General features: G+C 40.4%; 2 protein-coding genes across 2 annotated transcripts in view; both read left to right on the forward strand.

Annotated features, from left to right (window-relative positions):
• The first annotated feature begins 6,024 nt into the window (after nt 1-6,024).
• Nucleotides 6,025-14,546, forward strand: LOC121181703 (guanine nucleotide-binding protein G(i) subunit alpha-1). Its single transcript, XM_041037772.1, has 8 exons — nt 6,025-6,498; nt 10,246-10,288; nt 11,001-11,142; nt 12,193-12,350; nt 12,481-12,609; nt 12,905-13,034; nt 13,160-13,313; nt 14,355-14,546. Exons 1-8 carry the CDS (start codon nt 6,381-6,383, stop codon nt 14,543-14,545), a joined length of 1,065 nt encoding a protein of 354 aa, XP_040893706.1. The 5' UTR covers nt 6,025-6,380; the 3' UTR covers nt 14,546.
• Nucleotides 14,547-21,570: 7,024 nt separating this feature from the next.
• The window catches only part of LOC121181892 (membrane-associated guanylate kinase, WW and PDZ domain-containing protein 2-like), a 69,882-nt gene continuing 68,669 nt past the window's right edge, over nt 21,571-22,783 (forward strand). Inside the window, exon 1 of the mRNA XM_041038107.1 lies at nt 21,571-21,868. Within this exon, the coding sequence (XP_040894041.1) occupies nt 21,571-21,868 (298 nt within the window). The remainder of the gene's footprint in view (nt 21,869-22,783) is intronic.

Below are 22,783 nucleotides of genomic sequence, written 5' to 3' on the forward strand. Positions count from 1 at the left end.
TAAGAGGCTTTGACTCTGTCTCCACTGTGTGTGTGTGTGTGTGTGTGTGTGTTTAGCTTCATGTGTCTTTGGTTTCCTGTCTCCTAGAAGCTCCTTGGATTTCTAGGACACTCTTGCATGTATTGCTGTTATTTGTCATTCTAACCATTTGAAAATGCTTTTATTTAGCAGTATCACTCATCCTGATGGTGAATGATAACACTTAAATCTTGTAATAAGGATATGCAACATATGAATGGTAAAATAGGAATAGTTTGACAGGGTATATCAGTTATATTAGGAGATGACATCCAGTTAGCCGAGCAGAAAGACTGGAAACAGGCAAACAGCAAGGCAGAAGTTACTTGAGCCTGGACAAGAAATAGTCTGGCATATGACCCCCACAAAACCACATGTTTTGTCTTTACTCACACTGAGATATAACATGTCAGTCAGTAAGCTTGCAAGTGCACTCTGCTACAAGAGTAGTATTAGTAATGATATTTTTCCCAGGATATTTAAAAGTTTGTGTTGTGCATAATTTAAGGTTCTTGTGATTCCAAGTGAAATGTCAAAATATAACTAGGGAGCTGGTTGTCATGAAGCTTCCTCTGGGAAACAGCTTGTGTGGTTTTAAAGCTTGACTCTGAATGTATAATTCATGAGGGTCGTACGGTCGTGTCTAGTCCTTGCTAGCCACTGGCAATCACTTTGCATGGCAACATCATGCGAAGGCTTTCTCCTTGCACAGGCTCTGAATTAGCGTCTGCATATGTGAATGGGCTGGTTAAAGGTCTCAGTTTCATCAAAGGCTCCATCCTTTTTTTTATTGTGCGAGCTGGCACATGTTTTTCTGGTGGAATTACACGCAAAAGCTGACCCACGCTCAAAAGCCCAACACAGACTGTTATATATACATTCATGAAAGTGTTCAGAGTTGAAAGGAGGACAGAAAGAAACCATAAAGGATGAACTGCTTCAGGGCATACGATGTATATTACTGCACGGCACCATGAGTGGTAAAAGCCATCACTCCTCGGCACACACATGCACTGCCCTTTCACACAAACCCCCTCTCTCATCTGTCCTTTTCTTGATATTTTCACACATTGCCTCTTTTCTGTGCCCATGTAAGCACAACGGTCTCACAACGTGATTCTTAAAAAAAAAAGAATCACATCTCTGTGTGTCTTCATGGTGAGAGGAACACCCTCATTCAGATTTTTGCCATCCACAAAAAAAAAACAGCTAACAATGAAGCTCTCTCCTCTTCACTATATGAAGAAAAGCCTCAAGGCTGCAAGGAAATGAGGTCATCTTGTTGGAGCCAGAGCATCTATCTGAATGGAGAAGGGGCAACGCACAATAGCAGCCTGGCATTTTCTGAAATTTACTGGTGCATTCAGTTATTAACAAAGTGGAGTTCTTGAAAAAGTGTGACAGAAGGAGAAAGAAAACTTGAGTCACACTGCAAGTTATGCTTTTCTCATGACCTCTGGATTTATTTTTCTCTGAGCATAACTGTACACAACATCATGTGCTAATAGGCAAATGCTGATAACGCTTGAACATTTACTGTAGCTCTCCTCAGGGGCCCGGAGAAAATCGTGACTTTATAATCTCTTCTGATGATTCATCAAAGAGAGGCTATAACTCATTATCATGTCCAGTTGGGATTTGGGCCACCTGGACTCTGGTCAGCTACTGGCACTGATATTACCTCTAGATAAATTAGTTTGAGTGCCTCGTGTATTTCCATTAGATTCAAGTAACAGAGCTGTACATCAGTTTTTCTAAAAAATAAATAACCTGCAATCTTTGCAAAACATAGATATTTAACTATATGTACTTATTGTGTTCTAACCATCTGGATGAAAACACATTCCCTCTGCTGCATGATTAAAAAGATTTTCAAGGTATCAATGGTGAAACTTGGCCGGGAACGGGAAAAACTCCTTTTTAATCGTTCAGATTTTCTTTGTAGATTAACAGCTAAAATTCTCTAAATTAATAATATCACCAATGAAGGGTGATAATATTAATAGCAGCACCACATTCAGCTGCTCTCTTCTCTGCAGCCCCACTGTTGGCTTATTCCCAAACTAATGATAAAACACTTAATACCAAGTCTTTGAAAGATAAGATTCAGCAGGCATCACAGCAGGCACAGAGAAATGAATGAGACCTGTGCATGTTTTCTTTCAAAACCCCTGCTCAACAATTTTTGTTCTCATGCTTCAGTACAGAACAAAACTCGCTATACTGTAAGTGGACTAACCCTTGTGAAATACTCATAATCATCTGGTCACCAGCTCTCATGTTTCTGTCTTGTCCTGGTTGTTTGCTTCATGACTCTGCTGCCATCTGGAGGACTAATGTATGACCTTACCTTACCTTACCACAACTCCTCATACGGTTTAGTCTCCCTCACAGGCTGGCAGATGACAAACACAGTTTATAACTGACTGGAGGTAAAAATAAACTGGAAATTATCTAACTATCTCTAACTGTCTAACTTTGTAAGCAGCAAACCAAAGTCACTCACTAAATGAATATAAATTAATATATGACAATGAACATGTCAGATAAAATATTTTTAGTAAACGTGAATAATATGGTGAAGAATTGTTATCTGGGATTTATCTTTCAAATGCTGTCAAAACATGTTAGAACTCAAGATCCTTTTAGAGGATTTTTTCTGCATTTTTAAGTGTGTCTCTTTTCATCAGCTGATGGAGTTTGGTCAGTTGTCATGGAGATGACTTTGTTGTCATCATATAACCTAACTATGGGGATTAATTAATATGTGGTCAAGGGGAGGACTAGGTAGGGTTTGTCTGTGACGTCCTGAATTGTTTTTGAATGTCCTTCTTAATTTTCCTCCAACCATCCACTGCCTCCGGGTTGATGATTTTGACTCCTTCCCCACTGATGCTATGACCAGTTTCTGGTGCTGCTGCTACCAAAGTCATATTAGCCAGAATACTGTAATCCAGTCCTGAAAATATTCAGGAGTGATTATTTGACCTTTGGTGTTTTGAATATAGAGTTTGGTGCAATCTTTGAGGCTCTCTGTTATCTACGCAGTGATAAAGAGGCCTATTTTGCTCACATGCACACGCACACACACACACACACACACTAATAGGTCCCACTTGGAGGTCATGATCTCTGTGGAACATAATGAGCATCAGTGTGCTGACAAGCTGATTTGCTCGTTTCCCCATTCAACTCACACTCATGAGGCTCCATTACTCGAAAGAGTCAGAACATTTTGTGTAGCTTGCGGTGCTGTGGCATGGTTGTGTAATGGCAACAACATTATATTAGTCCCTCTATTCCAGTCAGAAAAAAAGATGTCTAGTTATCTTTATTGTTTGCCGATAATTTTTAGAAAAGAGTTTTGTAGTGGTTACCTGATGACCTCTTCTTCTCATGCGTCTCATGCACGGGAAAATCTTTCCATGTTCACTCAGAGCGAATTGGAAAAAAGTTATAGCGCTAGTTTGCATGTTGCAGGGGCCATCTGCAATGGAAATTGTATGCAAAGCGAGGACATGAATTGTGACCACAACTCAAACCTTTCCCATCCCATTTATACATAATATCATTGGAAAATATGATGGTTCATTAGAGGTCAAACTAAAACTGATCATTGTGTGTGGCACTGCTCTGCAACATGAAAAGAGACAGATTTTCATTGAAATGTTTTCAGCATATTTGCATTGCATGTGTCTACGGTGTGTTTAAGCATAATCACACAGTCACTTCAATATAATGATTCGACCCATGTTAATGAGTCACATTGCATATCCATTTTTATTCATCTAAACTGCTCATGTCACATCATTTGGAAATGACGTATTCAGGTTCTGTTCATTTCAGCTGTACAGATTTGGCCACAGAGCTCTTCAGGTTGAATCACACAATCATCCGCCAGTCATTTGAATTCCTGGATGTGGTCATGGAGAAAGCTTAACCGCAGGGTGTAACCCTCATTTGTCAGCTTATCTTTCCATCACCTCACAGAGACGTTTAACACTAAACGACAGCAGACCTTCACCAAGTGAGCTGCTAACCTTTGTACCCAGTGTTGTTTAAATCTTTCTCTAAGGAGTTAATTCCTACATATGCACGTCAGTTTAATCTGTTTCTTTTATATCATTATTTGTTCTGGCCCCTTTCTTTTCCCTGTGCAACATTTTCTCTAAAATTTGTGTTGATTGTGAATCACTTTTTAACTTCAGATTAAAGTAAAGAAAGAAACTGAAGTCTGTTCTCCTTCACCTGTATCTAAATATATATAAATGTATATACATATACATATATATGTAGATACTTATTCTGTTTTAAGATGTCAGATTCTCAAATAGCCAAACCTTTCAGCACTAAAAGTGTCTCCGTTTGAGCAGTTTGTCTGTATGAGCTGCTCATGCAAACACGTTACTGGGTACTGGCAGCTCATGACAGAGGCTTGCAATGCAAATCAGCAGTGACAGCACGGATGAAGTATGATTTATCCTGATCTCTTTCTTTCCCGCTCATGTGTTGCAGACTCATATAAAACAAACGTGCTACAATTTAATTGTAGCTGATTTGCCTGAATTGTCTCCTGAATGTCTACACACCACAATGTTTTCAATGTGCCAGGAACACACTGTAACTGTAAAAACTTGACATGAAATTAAGAACTGGTGTATGAACGGCAGTAATCTATAGAGGCCTCTGTGGAAAAAGCATATAAGGGATGAAAAGTTAGGCAGGGTGCAAATGACATTTGAGATACACTTTAGATGTATGAAAATTATGAGTCAAAATCATTACTTCTTAAATCAAAATGAGAGAGCAAGTCACTTTCAAGTTACTGATTAAATCAAAACTATGGTTAATAAAAAATATGAGATCAAAATCAATGTTTTGATCCAAATTTAGGCATAAATTATGAAAGACTAAGTTGAAAGTAAGACTTAGTAAGCAAAAACATGATGAGATAGGTCAATATTTTGACTAATGAAATCAAAATTATGAACTATTACTAGTAGTCAGAATGGCAGATTGTGGGCTGATTGTGAAGTGAAAAGACAAATAGCAAATACCCTTGCAGCAAACAGACATTAATGCAGACATTAGATCTCATGGCCCTTAAAGGACTCATGAAAGTCCATATATTTCTAGGCCTTGGTTTTGGTCTTGCACACGCAACAATGTTTAAGATCTACCTACAGATTTTCAATGATGTTCACGTCAGGGGGCTGCGAGGATTGTTCAGAAATCTCCAACATGTGTTTCTTGAAGATGTAAAATGTTATGGTGGATTTTGAGGTCTGCTTTGGATCATAGATGCACTTTGGACCAGTGCACCACCACTCCTGTGTCAGATAAACCTTCCTGTAGCTCCTTTGCAGTCATATGTTTTTTTTTTTTTTGTATTTTTTTTTTTTTTTTACTTCACCGTTCTGCCAGGAAATGTGATGTTTTATCTGAAAGTTTTCTCGGTCTTTCAGATCTTGTCTCAGCTTCCACAGTTCCTCTTAATTCCAAATGACATTGGTGAACAGGGAACATCTCAAGCTTGACGTCCTCTGAGAACTATTTATAGTGTTCCCTGCATTGCAGGAATCAGTTAGCTTCGTTTTCATATCCTCAGTCAGTTACTTACGAGAAACTACAAGGTTTGAAGAGTTGAATTTATCAGCCCTGGAAATGTCATCAGCTGACGAATCCTAAAGGCCACTCTTGACCTGCCATAAAAGTCCTAAGGAATAAATTAAGTTATGAGCGTTTTACAAATAGTAGAGTTGCACATGCCACAGTTACTTTTTAAATTCCGTTTATTTTTTTCCAATAAAATAAAAAGTAAGGGCGAATCGAAGGGCTCATTTTTAATGTCTCCAACAGGGGTTCTATTTACTTATTTCTACTTCACAAATCACCCACATATACGACTTAACAGCACACTTGTCTGAATGTCTGCACGAAGATCCAAAATTTGAAAGAAGCTTGTTGCTCTCTCACGCATGCGCAGTTTACGGGTATGTTGGAAGACGAACAGGAAGCGAATATTTTCAGACTCGGACTCAGAGTGAGTAGATGTCTGCTCCGCCCTGCTCCGTTTTTTCCGTGAACGATTTAGACGCAAGGCAGACGTCCAGATAGTCGCGTTCTGTGATTAACTAATATTTGAAACGCCGTGATTGTGAGATTGGGGCCTTGAGTGCGAGTCAAGGGCGTGTTTGAATCGCAAGTGCTGGAGAGACACACTGCCTCCTCCCCCCTCCTCCTACCCCTCACTGGATGCTAGCTCTGTAGCCTTTGCATGGTGCTGCACTCCTAGTTAAAGTTGCGTTGTAGTCCGTATCTTTTTTTTTTACTTATTTATTCGGAGGCCAGGGCAAAAGAAGATGGGATGTACTCTGAGCACGGACGACAAGGCGGCGCAGGAGCGGAGCAAAATGATCGACAGGAACCTGCGGGACGACGGAGAGAAGGCGGCCCGGGAGGTCAAGCTGCTGCTGCTTGGTGAGAGAAACACGCAGGGGACGGTGGGGACAGGGTCTCGGTCTGTTTCTTGGAGAGGGAGCTTCCTCCTCTCCGCCGCTTGCTGTGAACTTATATTCAACATATACTAAAGTATATTTGTGTTTTAGCTAAGTTAAAGTTTTGCTGTTAAATAACTTGACGGAACAAACGGCAGAGTTTGAGATGTTTCACGGAGTTAGAGACGTTTCACGGCTTTATATGAATGGCCCTATGGAGGCGTAGTTAGCAAAAAAAAAAAAAAAAAAGTTGTAGCCGCTGGAGTTCTTGTTTTTTTCTCCTCCGCAAATTAAAACCATAAAACCAGCTCAGACAACAAACTAGTTATCAGTTTACAGCGAGATGAGCTTTAATCCCACGGCAGCCAGCCGCTGTATCATTGAGCTAATTTAGCTAAGCGGTTAGCTGATTAGCTAGGTTAGCGCCCCAACGCTAGCTCGGATTAGTTAGCCAGCAGCAGAAAGCTTAAACTTGTGCACAAGATTTTATCCGTCAACAAGTCAGAAATGTCCGTACTGCTGTCGTAAGCGTGGCAGACTTTCCTTTCATTATTTTGATTTAAATTTATGTATCTAGTCGTCTTCCTGTTTCGCAGCCATAATCACAGAAAATAAACACTAACCCTACTTTCAGGCCGGCTCACTCCATAAACAAGCGATCAGTCTGCAACATTGGATGAAACTAGCTGTTTTTTTTTTTTTTTTAATTTTTGAATAAATATCCATTCTCAACACGTAAAAGATGTTGTCTTTGGGAATATCAGTTCACGCAGTTAATGTAGCGGTAGGCACAGAAACAATGCCAGCTATCCTGCTAGTCTGTTTCGGTTAACTTCGGACCTAGAAGAAAGAGTGGCCCATCTGTGATTTCTCAAGAGTTGTACACAATGTTATTTTTAACCTTTACCTTTATGTATACAGTAATGATATTTTGTGTACGACTGATAGTGATTTTTATACTCTGTGCGATCCAAAATTAAGTTAGCTGATAGGGTGTCTGAGGGACAAACATTAGTGTGGTCATTTGAATGTGGTGGCAAAGCAGGAGACTAGGACTCCCAGTTTGTCCAGGTAGAGCGGGCAAATGTGTCAAGGAAATTGTATCACTGAACTGTAATGCAGCCTCTAAGACTGTTAAAAACAACATTCAACATTGTATGAGGGTAAAAGAAGAACTGATCTTCCAGATGATATCCAGATTCACATCCCTTTACCAGTATTGCATCTCACAGATTTATCAGGAATCGTTCCATTGTTCCAAAGGAAGCTGCCACACCTCCTCTTACTTCTTATTATTACTGGTAGCTGATAACCACTGCTGGCTGTTTTAGCGAGGACAAGACGGCCAAGAGGTTGCATAGCAACCTGTTCAGCCTGGCTGACAGCAATAAGCATCTGTGGCAACTATACACACAACAGAGACAGCTAGTGCATGCTAACTGGAAGTCTGCTTGGGTCATGTAGTCCACAGGCTGTTTAGAAAATGCAGCAGAATTGTGTATCTTTTAGTTATTTATTTTCTTATGTTTTGGTGGGGGGAGGTTCTGAGGCAGGTCTGTGTGTCTGTGGCACCACTTATATTCAGACATGTGACTTCACCACAGTCACAGACACTGTACAATACCCAGCCACAGCGGTGGGTTCCTGTATGTGTGTGTGCATCATTTGAGATGGACCTGATTTGAATTTTCATGGTTGTTTTTTTTTCCTGTCACGATTCCCACAAGCACCTGCATTAGACATGTGGGATTGGTTTGTGGATTTATCATCTGATGAGGCTATTACCATATATCTTTGAACACATGGGTGTGTTTCACTTCAACATTTGTGGCCTTGGATGTCTTTTATGCTGTCTGTGGGTGTGTCTTGTGTGTGTTTCTGAGCAAGATAGAGAGAAAGGCAGCTTTACCCTACTTGCGTATTGCAGTTTGCTGCTCTGTCAGGCATCCCACTGGGGGTGTTTGCATTAATGCAGTAATCTGCAAATGACATGCTCTTGAGACGAGTGTTTTGAGTGGGAGGACCGCCTCAGATGTAGACTGTGTACTGCACAAATGCAAATCATAAAGATCTTTGTTTTTTGTGTAGCGGCATATTTGCAGCACTGTAGCAGAAAATGCAGCACATGGGAGATGCTGCCGCTTTATTTATTGTTTGCAGGGGAGACGTCAGCATCTCCCATAGCCTGAGAGGAATGTGTGTTCCCTGGTCCAGCCAGTGTAGCCCTATCAAACATCATAGCTCAGTGACAAACTTGAACCATTGCAATTTTTTTTACTTTTTGCCATAATTGCCAGCCATTAAGCCCTTCAATTTCAGCAGCTCAGTGAGGCGTGAGCATGTGTTTGGGAATTAGTTTTAAGTGTGTTAGCATGTTTGCAGTAATATTAGCTCTGTTTCTGCAGTGTGTGGCTGTTTATCATATGGGACGATGAATTGATGAACAGTTCTCCTCACCAGGGAGCCGTGAGTCCCTGCAGAGGTAAGGTAATTAAAATGTTGTGTGCTCAGCTGAAAACACCCCTGGATCTCAGAGGGAGCTGCAGGAGAACTGAATGAGAGACTGTGCACCAAACACTTCTTTGGTTAATTCAAATGGATGTTAGAGTCGTACCATTGTATGTTTTTTATATTTCATAGCTTTTACCATTAAGGCCACAAAGCTGTCATACTGCCTTAGCGTTGTATATTGATGGCACATAAATCACATGGTCCATATTAGATGCGTCTGACAGCCGTGAGTCTTGCCAGTCAGACTGATGCAGCGTGAGTTTCTAACCCAGGGATGTTTAGGCTTTGTATAATCTCATTGACGAGAGGATCCAGTTGATTAATCCAATTGCACTGTGACCTGGTTAAACCAGTCTTAGACGCTTCACTGTATTCTGTGGCGGTGTAGCCGCTAATATGCTACAGGTTAAAGTAGATAACATTTGGAAGAAAGTGTGTTTGGCAAAGACTTGTCTTTTGGTTTGGGTGTGAAATTTAAGATTACTCATTTAACTGTTAATTTAGCAGCTCAGTCGTGATTGTTGTGTTTTGACTGCAGGGCTGCTGAACTTAAAATACAGATAAGTGTAGTTTTTAATCCTTAGAAGTATGTAGTTTTGGGATTACGGGGAAAGAATTTTCACATATAATTTTACAGAATCAGACAGCTGCAAAATATTTGCAACTTCTATGAAAATTCAACCAGTGTATATTGAAATAACTTTTGTCCAGGCTAACAAAGATCATCTATGAAACAACGTGGATGTTTGGTAAAGGGACCTGTTTTTAAGGGATTATTTTATTTTCAGGTATGTCACCTGTTACAGAAAAATAAAACAGAACCTTTGGCAAAAATGAATTCATAATTTTACTGGGATTTACACATCTATTTCTGTTTTTAGGTCTGTACATGTTTGTTCTCAAAACACTTAAGTGAATGACAGGAGAGGCCAAGACAAACGTCACAAAGTTAAACCAGAATTTAACCTTTCAAATTTTTTTTTTTTGATACCAAACAGACAAATGAAGCTTCATGACAGAGGAAGTCCTTTATTCAACAAAAAATATGTGTATGTGGTGTGTTTACATCACACTTGTCAGCAGTGAACTTGTGGTGACTTTTAGGGGATGCTGCACATACCGTGCCTACTTGTCTGTGATTTATACTTAAACTGATGAAAATCATGTTGCTGTATTGACTGTAATTTAATTTTTTTGTCCCATCTGTTCACTGTTTCAGGTGCTGGAGAGTCTGGGAAAAGCACAATTGTTAAACAGATGAAGTGAGTCCCTGAGCAACATCACATTTAACAACACATTGAGCACAACTGCAACAATTCAAGTATTTTTTTGTTCAGAGAATCATGTACAGCATGTAGCAGTGTTTCACTCCCACTGACCCTCCTCAGACTACATGGAGAGCTAATGGCGCACACACACACACACAGATCCCCTGATACAGCTGTGATTATCAGTAATCAACAGGTGATACACCCTTTACACATTTATTCACTGTGAACAAAATCATTCCTTTATTCACTTATTCATTTATCCCTATAATCTGTATTTTAGTGAGAAGTAAGTGAAGATTTCATGCACACGTTATCGTCATCTTGCGTCATCAGTCGCAGATTTTATGTTATTTTGAGGGCACTATATATACTCTAGGTAGTAAATAGGGAGTATTTCACAGCCATAGTTCCTTCAATGTCAACAAAAACTTCCATTTTAGATGAAAAAAACCTTGAGTGTAAAATGTCAGTGTTACGCAAGTTTCCTAAATATACACATATCAAACAACTGAATTAGGTTAGAGAACAATCAAATTTCATGACAAATCTGAACAAAAGGTCTAAATCCAGATCCAAAAAAACAGAGTTTAAATACACCCTGCCATTCTCAGCTGTTAACTGCCTGATTGTCATGATAATCTATTTTATCAACATATCCGTGCTTCTTGGAGACGGCCGCTAATGTTGTGTCTTTGTGTGCCAGGATCATCCACGAAGCTGGTTACTCAGAGGAGGAGTGTAAGCAGTACAAGGCCGTGGTCTACAGCAACACCATCCAGTCCATTATTGCCATCATCAGAGCTATGGGACGCCTCAAGATTGATTTTGCTGATCCAGCCAGAGCGGTGAGTGAAGCGAAAACCAAGCTGGCATTTACACTGTTCTCAGGATATTACAGGTTGAATTTCTGGGCTAATGTATAGCTCAGTGCCGTAAGAGCAACAACTACTGAGTCATATGTCATCCTGCCCTGTTGGGCAGTTTTATTTTCACTCCCTCCTCTGCAGCAGGTCAGATAGAGCTGGTAGGGGTTTCTTATCGGATTCAAAACACTTCATTAAAGCTGAAGTTTACTGACATGAGAACTGTCCACGGGTTCTTCAGTTTCTACGGTAACTCTGCTGTGTGGTAAACCAGGACATTTACAAGTACGTGTATGTGCATGTACAAAAGAGCTGCCTGTCACCAGGAATGGGTTTTACAGGAATTATTAGCAACATTTCTGTTTTCCTTGTTTTTGGGAGTATATTGGTTTGGTGTTTTCGCACATGTGTAGTGTATTATAACCATGCAGTGCAAATAAAAACAGTGCAGACTGCTGAGTATTTTATTTCTTCTTTTATTCTAAACAGACTCTTGTTTCTTTTTGCAAATCTGTTTTTTTTCCTGGCATAACAGGAGGCTTAGTCATTGCCTCAGCGTGACTGCCCTGGCATCGTGACCAATTTTACAGCCAAACCTTTTCTTGCCTGATTTTCTGCTCTTACAGATATCAATTTTTGGCCATAGACCTGCTAAAGACACCGTGCAGCTTTGCAAGTCCAATTTTTATGCAAAGTGGCATGGTTAAAATGACCAGAACAGACACACAAATTTGTCTTTTTTAAATAATTTCTGAATTTGTTCTCAAACATGGCTGTTTAAGTGTTTTGTTTTCTTTTTTTATGAGAAATGAATGCCTATTATTAGATCCAAATTCAGTCAGTTAGGGTTACACATACTACAACTGTAATGTAATGTAAACATTTATTGTGATACAATAAATATTGTTGCTTTTGTTTTTTTATGTTCAGAGTTTTATCAAAATGTAAAATGAACAACCTTGATGATATGAATTCAGAAGAAAAAGTAGTGGATTTTGACTTAAATTGGGGGCGGGGGCTTTGTCTTGTCAGGATGATGCACGGCAGCTGTTCGTCCTGGCAGGCTCAGCAGAAGAGGGCTTCATGACAGGCGAACTGGCCGGGGTCATCCAGCGGCTGTGGAAGGACGGAGGAGTTCAGGCTTGCTTCAGCCGCTCCCGAGAGTATCAGCTCAATGACTCCGCAGCTTAGTGAGTAGGACACAGAGACTCATTTGGAACTGTACCTGACAGAATAACTCCCAGTCTGCAAATCTATGTCGGTTTTGTATCTGATGCCAATCTTTTTCTCTCTGTCTCCTTATTTTTTTTTTTTATAAAGCTACCTAAATGACTTGGACAGAATATCCCACGGTGCCTACGTACCCACCCAGCAGGATGTGTTGAGGACCAGAGTCAAAACTACTGGTATTGTGGAAACACACTTCACTTTCAAGGACCTGCACTTCAAGTGAGTACAACCACCACAGTTGAATTGCTGCCGATTTGTCCAGTGCAGTGTTGTTTTCACTGGCAGCTGTATAAGCTGGTCAGACCAATCAGAGAGGGGAAGTCATGTTTTAACATGGCTTAAATAGCTACAAAAAATGGCGACAAGCACGGGCGAGATTGACGCAGCTGCTGATGCAGGGAAATGTGGAATTAGTATCAGTGACTGCCAGGAGTGTCAGATGAATGTTTAAGAGTGAAAATGTGTTGTGTGTCTGCTGCAGTTATTTAACAGTGTTTCTGTGATCTTGCTGCAGGATGTTTGATGTAGGCGGACAGAGATCAGAGAGGAAGAAGTGGATCCATTGTTTTGAGGGAGTCACCGCCATCATCTTCTGCGTGGCTTTGAGTGACTATGACCTGGTGCTGGCTGAGGATGAGGAGATGGTAAGACCTGCCTGACCTTAATTCACCCTGAGACTAATTATTTTTCTTTCATTCAGCTATGTGAATTCAGTTGGTGCATCTTTTCCCATTTCTTACCGTTTTGCGTCTCTCTTTATCTCATTCAGAACCGAATGCATGAGAGCATGAAGCTGTTCGACTCCATCTGCAACAACAAGTGGTTCACAGACACCTCCATCATCCTCTTCCTCAACAAGAAAGACCTGTTTGAGGAGAAGATCAAAAAGAGCCCTCTCACAATCTGCTACCCAGAATATGCAGGTGAGAGACTGAGATACAGATACAGACACGCTTGAATGCAGTTCAGGTGTGTTAAATATGCAAATACTGTACTTTGTGTGTGGCATATACCTGTCAGGTATACCTGTGCTTTTAAGTGACAGCATAGAGCTTTGTAGTGCCTTTGAGTGTTTTAAAGAATGGTAAAACAAGGTAATTTAGTGGTTTTACAGGTCTTAAATCCCCTAGTGGGTCAGACCAGGGATGGCTTAACAATGAATGTTAAAAAGCCACAAACTTCACAATAATTTGAAAAATGCTATAAACATAAAAGTAATCTGCATGGTATTTTAGTGTTTAGCGCTGTGTGGTTTTTATACCCAGGTCTGTAAGTCCAGGTCATACTTACTCACCGTGGGCCATCTTTTTTTTTTTTTTTTTAAACCCTTAGTCTGTCTGCCTCTTGTGACCACTTGAAGGTGTGGCAGTCTTTCAGCTGACACAGACATCTTTCATTATTGTCCTCTCTGCTCTGCTCCTGAGCTGCGTGGGCTGCTTCTCATTTAAACAACATGTCCTTGTCAGGCTCAGCAATAGTTACTGGCGCTCGCATGTCCAGACTCCAAACCTATGTAAGATTCTAAGTTTTAATGAAGTAAAAACAACACACGTCCAACCTTTACCCTCAGTTATTACGCAGTAAGATACTTCGCTGTTTTTAGGTGAAGCGGAGCAGTTCAGTGTCAGTACTCTGTGTAGCATCCTGTTCAAACTGCCATTGATAACCAGTCAAATAACTGACAGATTGTAGATACATATATGCAGCCGAAATGTGTAAATTCAAATATATGTATTAGTTGAGGTCTTAGTTAAAGGAATATGTTGTACTGGATCATATTTTATTGAGTGATGTTTCTCATTTTGTTGTCCTTTCTACTTACATACACGAGGAGGCAGAATATTAGAAACACCTCACAATATAATGCTATACAGTACAACACCACCATTAACTATGACCTTGACTAATACATATAATTGGATTTACTGTACAGGTGTACTCAACATTTGTGTCCTCTCCTTTAGGCTCTAACACTTATGAGGAGGCAGCAGCTTACATTCAGTGCCAGTTTGAGGACCTGAACAAGAGAAAGGACACCAAGGAGATTTACACCCACTTCACCTGTGCCACCGACACCAAGAACGTGCAGTTTGTGTTCGATGCCGTCACTGACGTCATCATCAAGAACAACCTGAAGGACTGCGGCCTCTTCTAAAGGTAATGTCTGCTGCTTCAAGGACGAGCTGGAAGAAGTGTGGTCCGTCTCATTTTTCTCATCTAACCATGGCTTGTTTGTGTTTTTTTGTTTTGTGTTTTTTTTCTGCAGCCTGGTGGCCGACTTATAAAGTGACTGTATTCATCTGACTGGAGGGATCTTCATGGAGAATGTCACTTTTAACCTCTTATTAACTTATGTTCATCTCTAAAAGTTTTAAAGACGGTATGTAGAAAAATCGTTTTGTGTAAAATATTTGTACAACTGTCTATGCCTGGGGATTTTTCACAGTTTTTAAAATGTGCTTGTTTTACCTTATTATCATTATTTTTAATTTTTATATAAAAAGGGGGGCCTTCGCTTTTTTTTTGGTGTCCATGAATGAACACTTTTTGTCTTTCATTTGTAGTTGCTTGTGCCTTGCATGCCTTAGTTGCAGTGTCTTCTCTTTGTTGACTTAGATATTAGGTTTATGTAGATGTTACCATTCAGCTCTCACCCAAGCCCCCTGGCGTCTATATCATCTATTTTTTTTTCCTGATTATTTCCTTATCTCATCATTTTTGCCTCCTTGTACAAACCAAGCAAGACCAAGTCACTCTGTAGACCAATTCACTCTGACTCTGACATACTGTGAGAGTTTTGTGTAAAACTTTTCCGGACGTGTGGGTTGCATGTGTGCTGCGAGTGGGAGCTTTGTTTTGATTGAGGCCAAAAGCCTGTGTGATTCTGACTGACTGTGTGTGTTAGTGTGTGCGAAATATAAAACAAAGGGACTTTATTCCTCTACTTGTCATCCTCTTTCAAAGTTTTATTTTTCTAAGCGACCAAAAAGAAGCTACTCTCTGTAATTAATGAGCGCACGTTGTTGGTGCGCTGCAACAAACTTAAACATTCCTGATTGAACCATGAAGTAAAGAGAAGCTTTGAATAGAGGATGTCAATGGCGGCTTTGTAGCAGACAGTAGGACCATATGTAGATCTGTATTCAGTGCATAGACAGACAGGTGGCTGGGTACAAGTGCACTGTTATTGAATATGATCTGTGATGGTTTCAAGTTACATATCCCCCCTAGACCCCCAGCCCTCTGTTTCCATTGGATGGGGACATTAGTGGACTAATATCCATGATTTTGCTAATAAAAAAGGTGCTATGGTGAAACCATGGCAACTTATGCAACACCTGTTTCTCCTGTCTTTTTTTGTGTGTGACTATTTGTGTTTTTTTTTTCTAACAGGAAAGCATTTGACTGATGCTGCTGAACATTAAAGGTTGCTCCCACTACACAGGAAAGTAACACAGAAGCAGAGCTGAAACTATTAGTTAATTTTCAGTCAATTGATGAGTGTCAAACATTGACATAATCAGTGACATTTAGAAGTCAGTTTTAAAGTAAATATGCCAAACATTCTCTGGCTCCAGCTCCTCCAGCGTGAGAATTAGCATTTTGATTCTGTCTTGATTCACTGGAAATTCAGCATGTTTTGGTTTTAAACTGTTGACTGGACAAAACAAGTTATTTGATCCTCCCATTTAGCTCTATGAGTTTTTATTGGACATTTTTCTCTAATATGTCATTTGATAAAGTTAGAATAGAATAGAATAGAATAACTGATAGCTGGACTGTGTCATCCCTTGATAAAAATAGGTTACGTATTGTCTTACTTAAAATGTAAGGCAAAAATACACAGCAAAAATTTTAAACAAGTGAAAAAAAAAAGTTGGTCTCCTCAGGTTCAGAGACACAGAAAGCAGCTTCACTTAAGGTTTATGTCTTAGTTTTTCTTTTCTGAGCAGCAGAAAGTCAAGGATAGGCAAGCAGGAGAATCTCAAAGGCCCTGGCTAGAAATGTTCACAGACATTAAAAAAATACTCTGTTCAAATTAGGAATTTGTCTGATATTTCGTTTAGCAAAAAGGTTTAGTAAGCTACTTTTTTTTTTTTTTTTAAAGAAAAGCAACTTTTTTTCCTTTGCAAAGCTGAGAATCTATAAAAATGAAAATATGTTTTACCTCAGATATGTAACTCCTGGACATGAGGTGCTTCCTGCTTCGCTTAGAAGAATATTTGTGTCTCCTGCAAGTTTCAAGGTGAGAACACAGAAACTTTTGCCCTTCAGCAGATAAAATCCTCCCTCTAGTACCAAACTCTGCACATACATCATTCTGCACTGTTAATATCAAACATCAATAAGCAAAGTATATTTCTGAGCAGCCGGATTCTTTAATATTCATCCTAAAACTAACTGGAGAACTAAGAGCAGGGGTGATATTTAGGAGGAGTAATTAATGGCCTCAGATCACACTGTTCAGCAGTGAATAGCTCCATCTAGTGGACACATTGAGTAACTAATGACCAAAACTGACGGCCGCTTGATGGTCAGAACGAGACAACTGAGGAAAATCTAATCATCAGGTTTAATATAATTAACATAGATTGTTCCTGACAAAGATGTATGGGCCTTTCTATATAGAGTCTCCATTGGAAACACCCCAAAGATTAGGACTAATTAATCCCGAATTAGTATGAGAAAGTGATTTTCTACCAAGCTGTGGTGATTTAAAGCAAGAACTGTGGCCCAGAGTTCTTTCCAGTATTCATGAGCCAATCACCCGTTAAAGGAATTAGTCCAGAGATAGTGACAGGATTATCAGAACAACTGTCATATTCCAGTCTTTTTTTTTTTTTTTTTTCATTTTTATAAATTTCATAAACACCAAAATGATGGCAACGAACATCCCACAAATGGGTCAGAGCAGTGCCAAGGCTGACTCCTGTCTTGCAGACTTAGCTAAGCTATCACTGCTCAAGCACAATGATTAGGCATTAGCTGAGAGGACACTATTTTAGGGAGGCATTGTGTGATTTAAAAGCTAAGTGTAGACTCATTTAGCTAATCCCCAAAGCCCTCACAGGGAGATCAAACAGTGTGGATATGAAGGTTCTTCTAAAAGAAGGTATGTAGCTGACGAAGGAGTGAAAGAGAAGAGGATGATGCTAATGAAGGTGATCAAACATCACAGCACTGCAGACTGCAGCTGACCACAGAGTCAAAGCAAAAGGAATCCAAGCCAAACCACATACCACATCTGTAGAAATGCTTTGAAAACTATGAGTAACAACCAGCTAATTTTTTTATATCTGTAGTCGAGTCATATTCCACTTAAAAGAGTTAACATCTGAGAAGATTAGAAGAGAAAGAATTTATAACTTAAGTGTGATTTATTTATTTATTTATTTATTTATTCTGATAACAATTCATCCATGTAGGCAAGGATTCTTGTCCACTGACAAGACAGGTTTGATAATCTTATACTGACATGTTGGCCAATACACTTTATTTTTAAATACAATAAATATATTTTTGATATTGGAAGAGTTCCACAGTTTGGGCTTGTTAAACAAAGCTTCGTATGAAGAGGAGTGCCAGATACCAGTGATAATTCTCTTTAGGTATATCATTACTAACACAATGTTACATTATTTTCTCATTGTCATTTGATACGTGGTTGTTATAAATTTGCTGATCATAAAATATTGACTGGTACAAAATGTGTTCAAAGACATCTATGAAGCAGGACATTTTATGGTTGAAAATGTAATGGCGTCACTGTCAAAATTAGCTTAATATCTTCAGCAGTTTTTTGGTATTTTATGGGCTGACATGTAGTCTGATAGGCTACCAATATAGCTGATAATTATAAGCTAATATCAGCTGCACAGGCTCAGGTCAGGATGTCTGTTTGGTTTGGTTTAGAGTCAGTCTGGACTTTCTGCAGGTGTACTTTGCCATCACAAGTTTCAGTGTATAATTAAATCTCATTGTGAGCTTGGAGAAAAAGCCGACGTGATTTAGTTGCCAATTCCCTTAAGCCATTCAGTCTAATTAACTTATTCTGTGTGTGTGTTGCATTTGAGTGTGTGTGTGGGTGCATGTTTGAAACCGGTTTTTAACCACTTCTCCAGTCCAGCACACCCCCTGAGTTTCTCACAGAGGCCACTGTGTTGTCTATATAATTTTAAAGTTTAAAATGACTTCCAAATATTGTTCCTACCTCAAAAGACAGTAGATGATAGCTAATATGTTTGCCTGTGGTCTGTTTTTTCTTCTTAAGCTCTGGCACATTCGTGGATAAAATAAAGATGATAAAGACAGGAGGAGTCTGTTCACCCTGTTGGGAGTATACGAATATGAGCCTCTGTGTGAAGGTGACCCCACTCCCCCCTGTCTTTGCTGAGCAATAAAAACAACTTAGTGTGCATTTCTTCAATAACAGCAAATGCATAAAGAAAAGAGTCAATGAGGGAAGCAGTGAGCTAAATCCATATAAGTTCTATTGAAATTCCCCCTCTGAGTGTGCAGACTGACTCGTGCTATTGTATTTTTGCCTTCTGTTGTTGACAGTCTGCTTTAGGATGCTCATTACTTTCTGTCTATAATGATGATATAAAGTAATATCCTTTTCTTTCTTCTTCCTCCCCCACCCTGTGCACACAAACACAGTCACAAATATATTTACAGACACTCTGAGGAAGCCTCTGTGGATGTTTCTGGTGTGCACAACCACAGCTAATACAACCGTTGTGGCCAGATCATTAATATTCTGACAGAAAGTGAAAGATTTAATGGAGTTGTTGCAGCTGCTCAAACTTTCACAGAAAGAATAACAAACATAAAGCACTTCTTGCTTTCGAAGCTCTTTTTCTTCCAAGCCATCGTGCAGCACAATGTCACTCAGACCAAAGGACCACATTACAATGCTGTTAGGAGATCATGTTAGTTCTCCTCCCCCTAACTCTGTCCATGTGTTATTGGCCACCCATACACTACTGAGAGCTTCTTTTGTACTTTAGTATCCTGTCAACAGAAAATCTTAAAGTGGCAATGAGTTCCTTGAAGTGACTCCAAATTTAGACGCTCCAGCACAAAGCTCCGACAGCCGATGGCTTTTTTTTTGTTCTTCTGTCACACTTCTGTTCACAAAGAAAGGTCCAAAATAGTGAAATACTCTGATCCATATATAGATAGATGAGCACAGGACAAAAATTTAGTGTATGATTTGGCCTGTATTCAAAAAACAGCTACAAGGTGCCAGATTATTATCCTATTTGAAGGCAGCATCAAGCAGATTTCATGATTTAGCATGCCAGTAACTTTAAATGAGTTGCTGCTGGTGTGAAAAACCGTAGACTCTGAGCCATTTAGAGTCTGTGCTTCCTCAACCCTGAACTATGTTCCGGTGCAGGCTGCAGGCCTCTTGAAGCTGCAGTTCTGACATTCGCCAGCAGAGGCACAGATATAGTAAAGCAGGGATTCATTTCCCTTCTGAGTATATAATCTCCAAATCCAGCCAGTTTTCTGGATTATACGAGCACTCTTTCTCCAGTGCAGTGGTTAGTCTTTAATAATCATCTAGTCTGCATCATCATCTGCTGAGAATTAGTGTCAGAAGCATCTGCTGTAACCAGAACGTACAGTATGACCTAAATGCCAAGTAAGTAAAGTGACAGTCAAAGTGAATCCACTGCTCTTCATGGATTATTTACTGGTTGCAAAAGCACAGGAGGTTGTGTACAGTAATGTTGTTTTGTAGGGAAGATACTCACATCACAAAAGTACATTGTATATCCTTAAAACACACACCTACACACTCACACAGAGGCTCAGAGTGGCAGTAAGAGGGACTGTCATCCTCAGTAGATTTGGACGAGCGGCTCTTGACTTATGCGTTAAATATTGAATGAAACTTTACTTCACCCGCTTCGCAGAACCATGCAAGCCATGAAAAAGTAATGGCAACAAAAGGATTTGTCATTCTCTGTTGGACTTGGATTTATGTCAACATAGCAATTATGTAACGGTGACCAACTTAAATAGAGTGAAGCTTTCAAAAAAACAGAAGTATAGATGTTGAATGTTGTTTCTTTTACACCACAAAAAAAAAATACAAAAAACAAAACATATCATGCACGATGTTTTCACTTCCTAAATGCCAAAATGTTGGGGAGATAATGTATTGAGGCCCCACAACCTTAACCACGTGTTTTAATATAAGAATGTCTTAACCGTTATTTATTTATTTTACAGAACCATGATAACCATACTGTAGTTGCCCTGTGCAGATATTGTAAAAAGTGAGAACTCTTTCAGTTGTTGGTCATAAATCAAGGATTTCGCAAAATTATCCAATAATGAAGCTTTCGTTCGGTGATAGATTTGAATCTTGCAGGTATTCAGTGTGTTCTATATATCTTAAGATGCATCATGTAAACACAATCCAAACAGAAATAATATTTGTATTTTTATTTTTAAAATGTATTTTTATTTTTATTTTATTTTATTGTAAAACAAGATGATTCCTCAAGATTTGGTAATAATGCCGGTATTGCCTTAAGGCTTCTATGTCATTTCAGTTAATAATGTGTATAAGTGGACCATGCAGTAGCCTATTAACTAATTAATTTACAGTAATTACCACAAACTAGGGGCCACATGGCGAAAAACTCTGTCGTAAAGCTATTCCGTTCTCGAAAAGCCTCAAACACGGTTGCAGGTAGATCATATAGGCTGAGGTATATACGTATAATGCAGTGTAAAGTGTTGTTCCTCCTAGCCTACATGTCAACGCCTGTGTGTGATCACAGTGAGCCTGAGGAAGCGCCCCTGGCAGTGTAGTGGGAGTGAAGCGCCTCCTGTCTTATTTCCCCTCCTCTCCATCCTTTAACGCCGAACCAGAACCATTCATCTCTCCCCTCCTTCAGGCTTCACATCCGGGTCATCCGCCAGTATCTGTCTCTTGCGTCTCTGTGTCTGACAGAGTAATAATTATTTCATCCGCCGCCGTGCTGTACTGCAGCCCTCTGTCCGACTGCGCGGCTCGCCGAGCGGACACTGCGCCTGGCGTGCACCGGTGATGATGGAGCCACGGGCGCTGTGAAGCTGCAGCCGGTCGCACAAAGGCAGGGATGAGACGATAGGAGGCTGTTGTATGGGCTAGCCCGTGGAGATTAACTCGCCCTAACGATGTCTAAGAGCCTCAAGAAGAAAAACCACTGGACCAACAAAGTCCACGAAGCGGTGATAACCCGGGGCAAGGAAGGGGAACTGGGGTTCGAGCTGAAGGGGGGCGCGGAGAACGGCCAGTTCCCCTACTTCGGCGAGGTGAAGCAGGGGAAGGGACTGATCCAGAGCGGCAAACTGGCTCAGGATGAGCTGCTGCTGGAGGTCAACGACATGCCAGTGGCCGGGCTCACCACCCGGGACGTGCTGGCCGTGATCAAACACTGCAAAGACCCGGTCCGCTTCAAATGTGTCAAACAAGGTGAGCTATGCTGAACGAGAGAGGGGCCAGGAGCGCACCGAAGAGGCGGGGAGGAGTGTAATGCTGTTTGTGCGTGTGTGTGTGTCGCTGGTTTGATAAAGATGTCATTTGTGCAGTCATCTGTCAGTCTGCACTAAAGGGAGAAACCGTGCGTTTTGGTGGACCGAGCGCAAACCTACGCGTAGGCCTGATTGTTGGTGAAATGTAATTACGAGCCGTAATGATGGGTTCACTCCACCAGGATCAGTAACTGTAATGACTATATAGCAGCCGGGAGCAGCCGCCGCTTGTTTATCACAGTGTCGCTGGTTTGAGGCCACAACCTGGGAGGGGGTGTGTCCGTTTAGGCGTCATGCCACAGCCTGCGATTTCTCCTTCTTTTTGGTCGAGCGCAGGGCTCGTTTCACCTAACAGGCCTGCGTCGTGGATCAAATGTTTTTCTTCTTTGCTGCTGTACGAGTCTGAGCGACAGAGGGATAGCTTCACAAACACACACACACACACACACACACACACACACACACACACACACACACACACACACACACACACACACACAGAGAGAGAGAGAGAGAGAGAGAGTCTGCTGGCTGCCAGTCCAGACTGTTACTGTTATTACGGTATAATTACGCACTGATGAAAAATTAAACTCGAGTAGCCTAATTACTGGTGAGCCCGCTTTCATATTGATCAACTCTGAAGTCAACATGATTTGCTTTAACTCACGCCATCCAAATTACACACACATACACACACACACCTATTTTGTTTATGAAATATTCCTGAGTTCAGAAGTGGAAACTGTTCAGGTCTCTCGCAGTCATGGTTTGATAAGCCCTTGAGTGTTTTGTTATTGTCAGCCTGTGCTGTGTTGTTGTATAATTATTGTGGCCTCTGAGGCTGGAGGCTTGTTGT

Source organism: Toxotes jaculatrix, chromosome 5 (genome assembly GCF_017976425.1).
Source record: "Toxotes jaculatrix isolate fToxJac2 chromosome 5, fToxJac2.pri, whole genome shotgun sequence".
NCBI classification, from domain to species: domain Eukaryota; kingdom Metazoa; phylum Chordata; class Actinopteri; family Toxotidae; genus Toxotes; species Toxotes jaculatrix.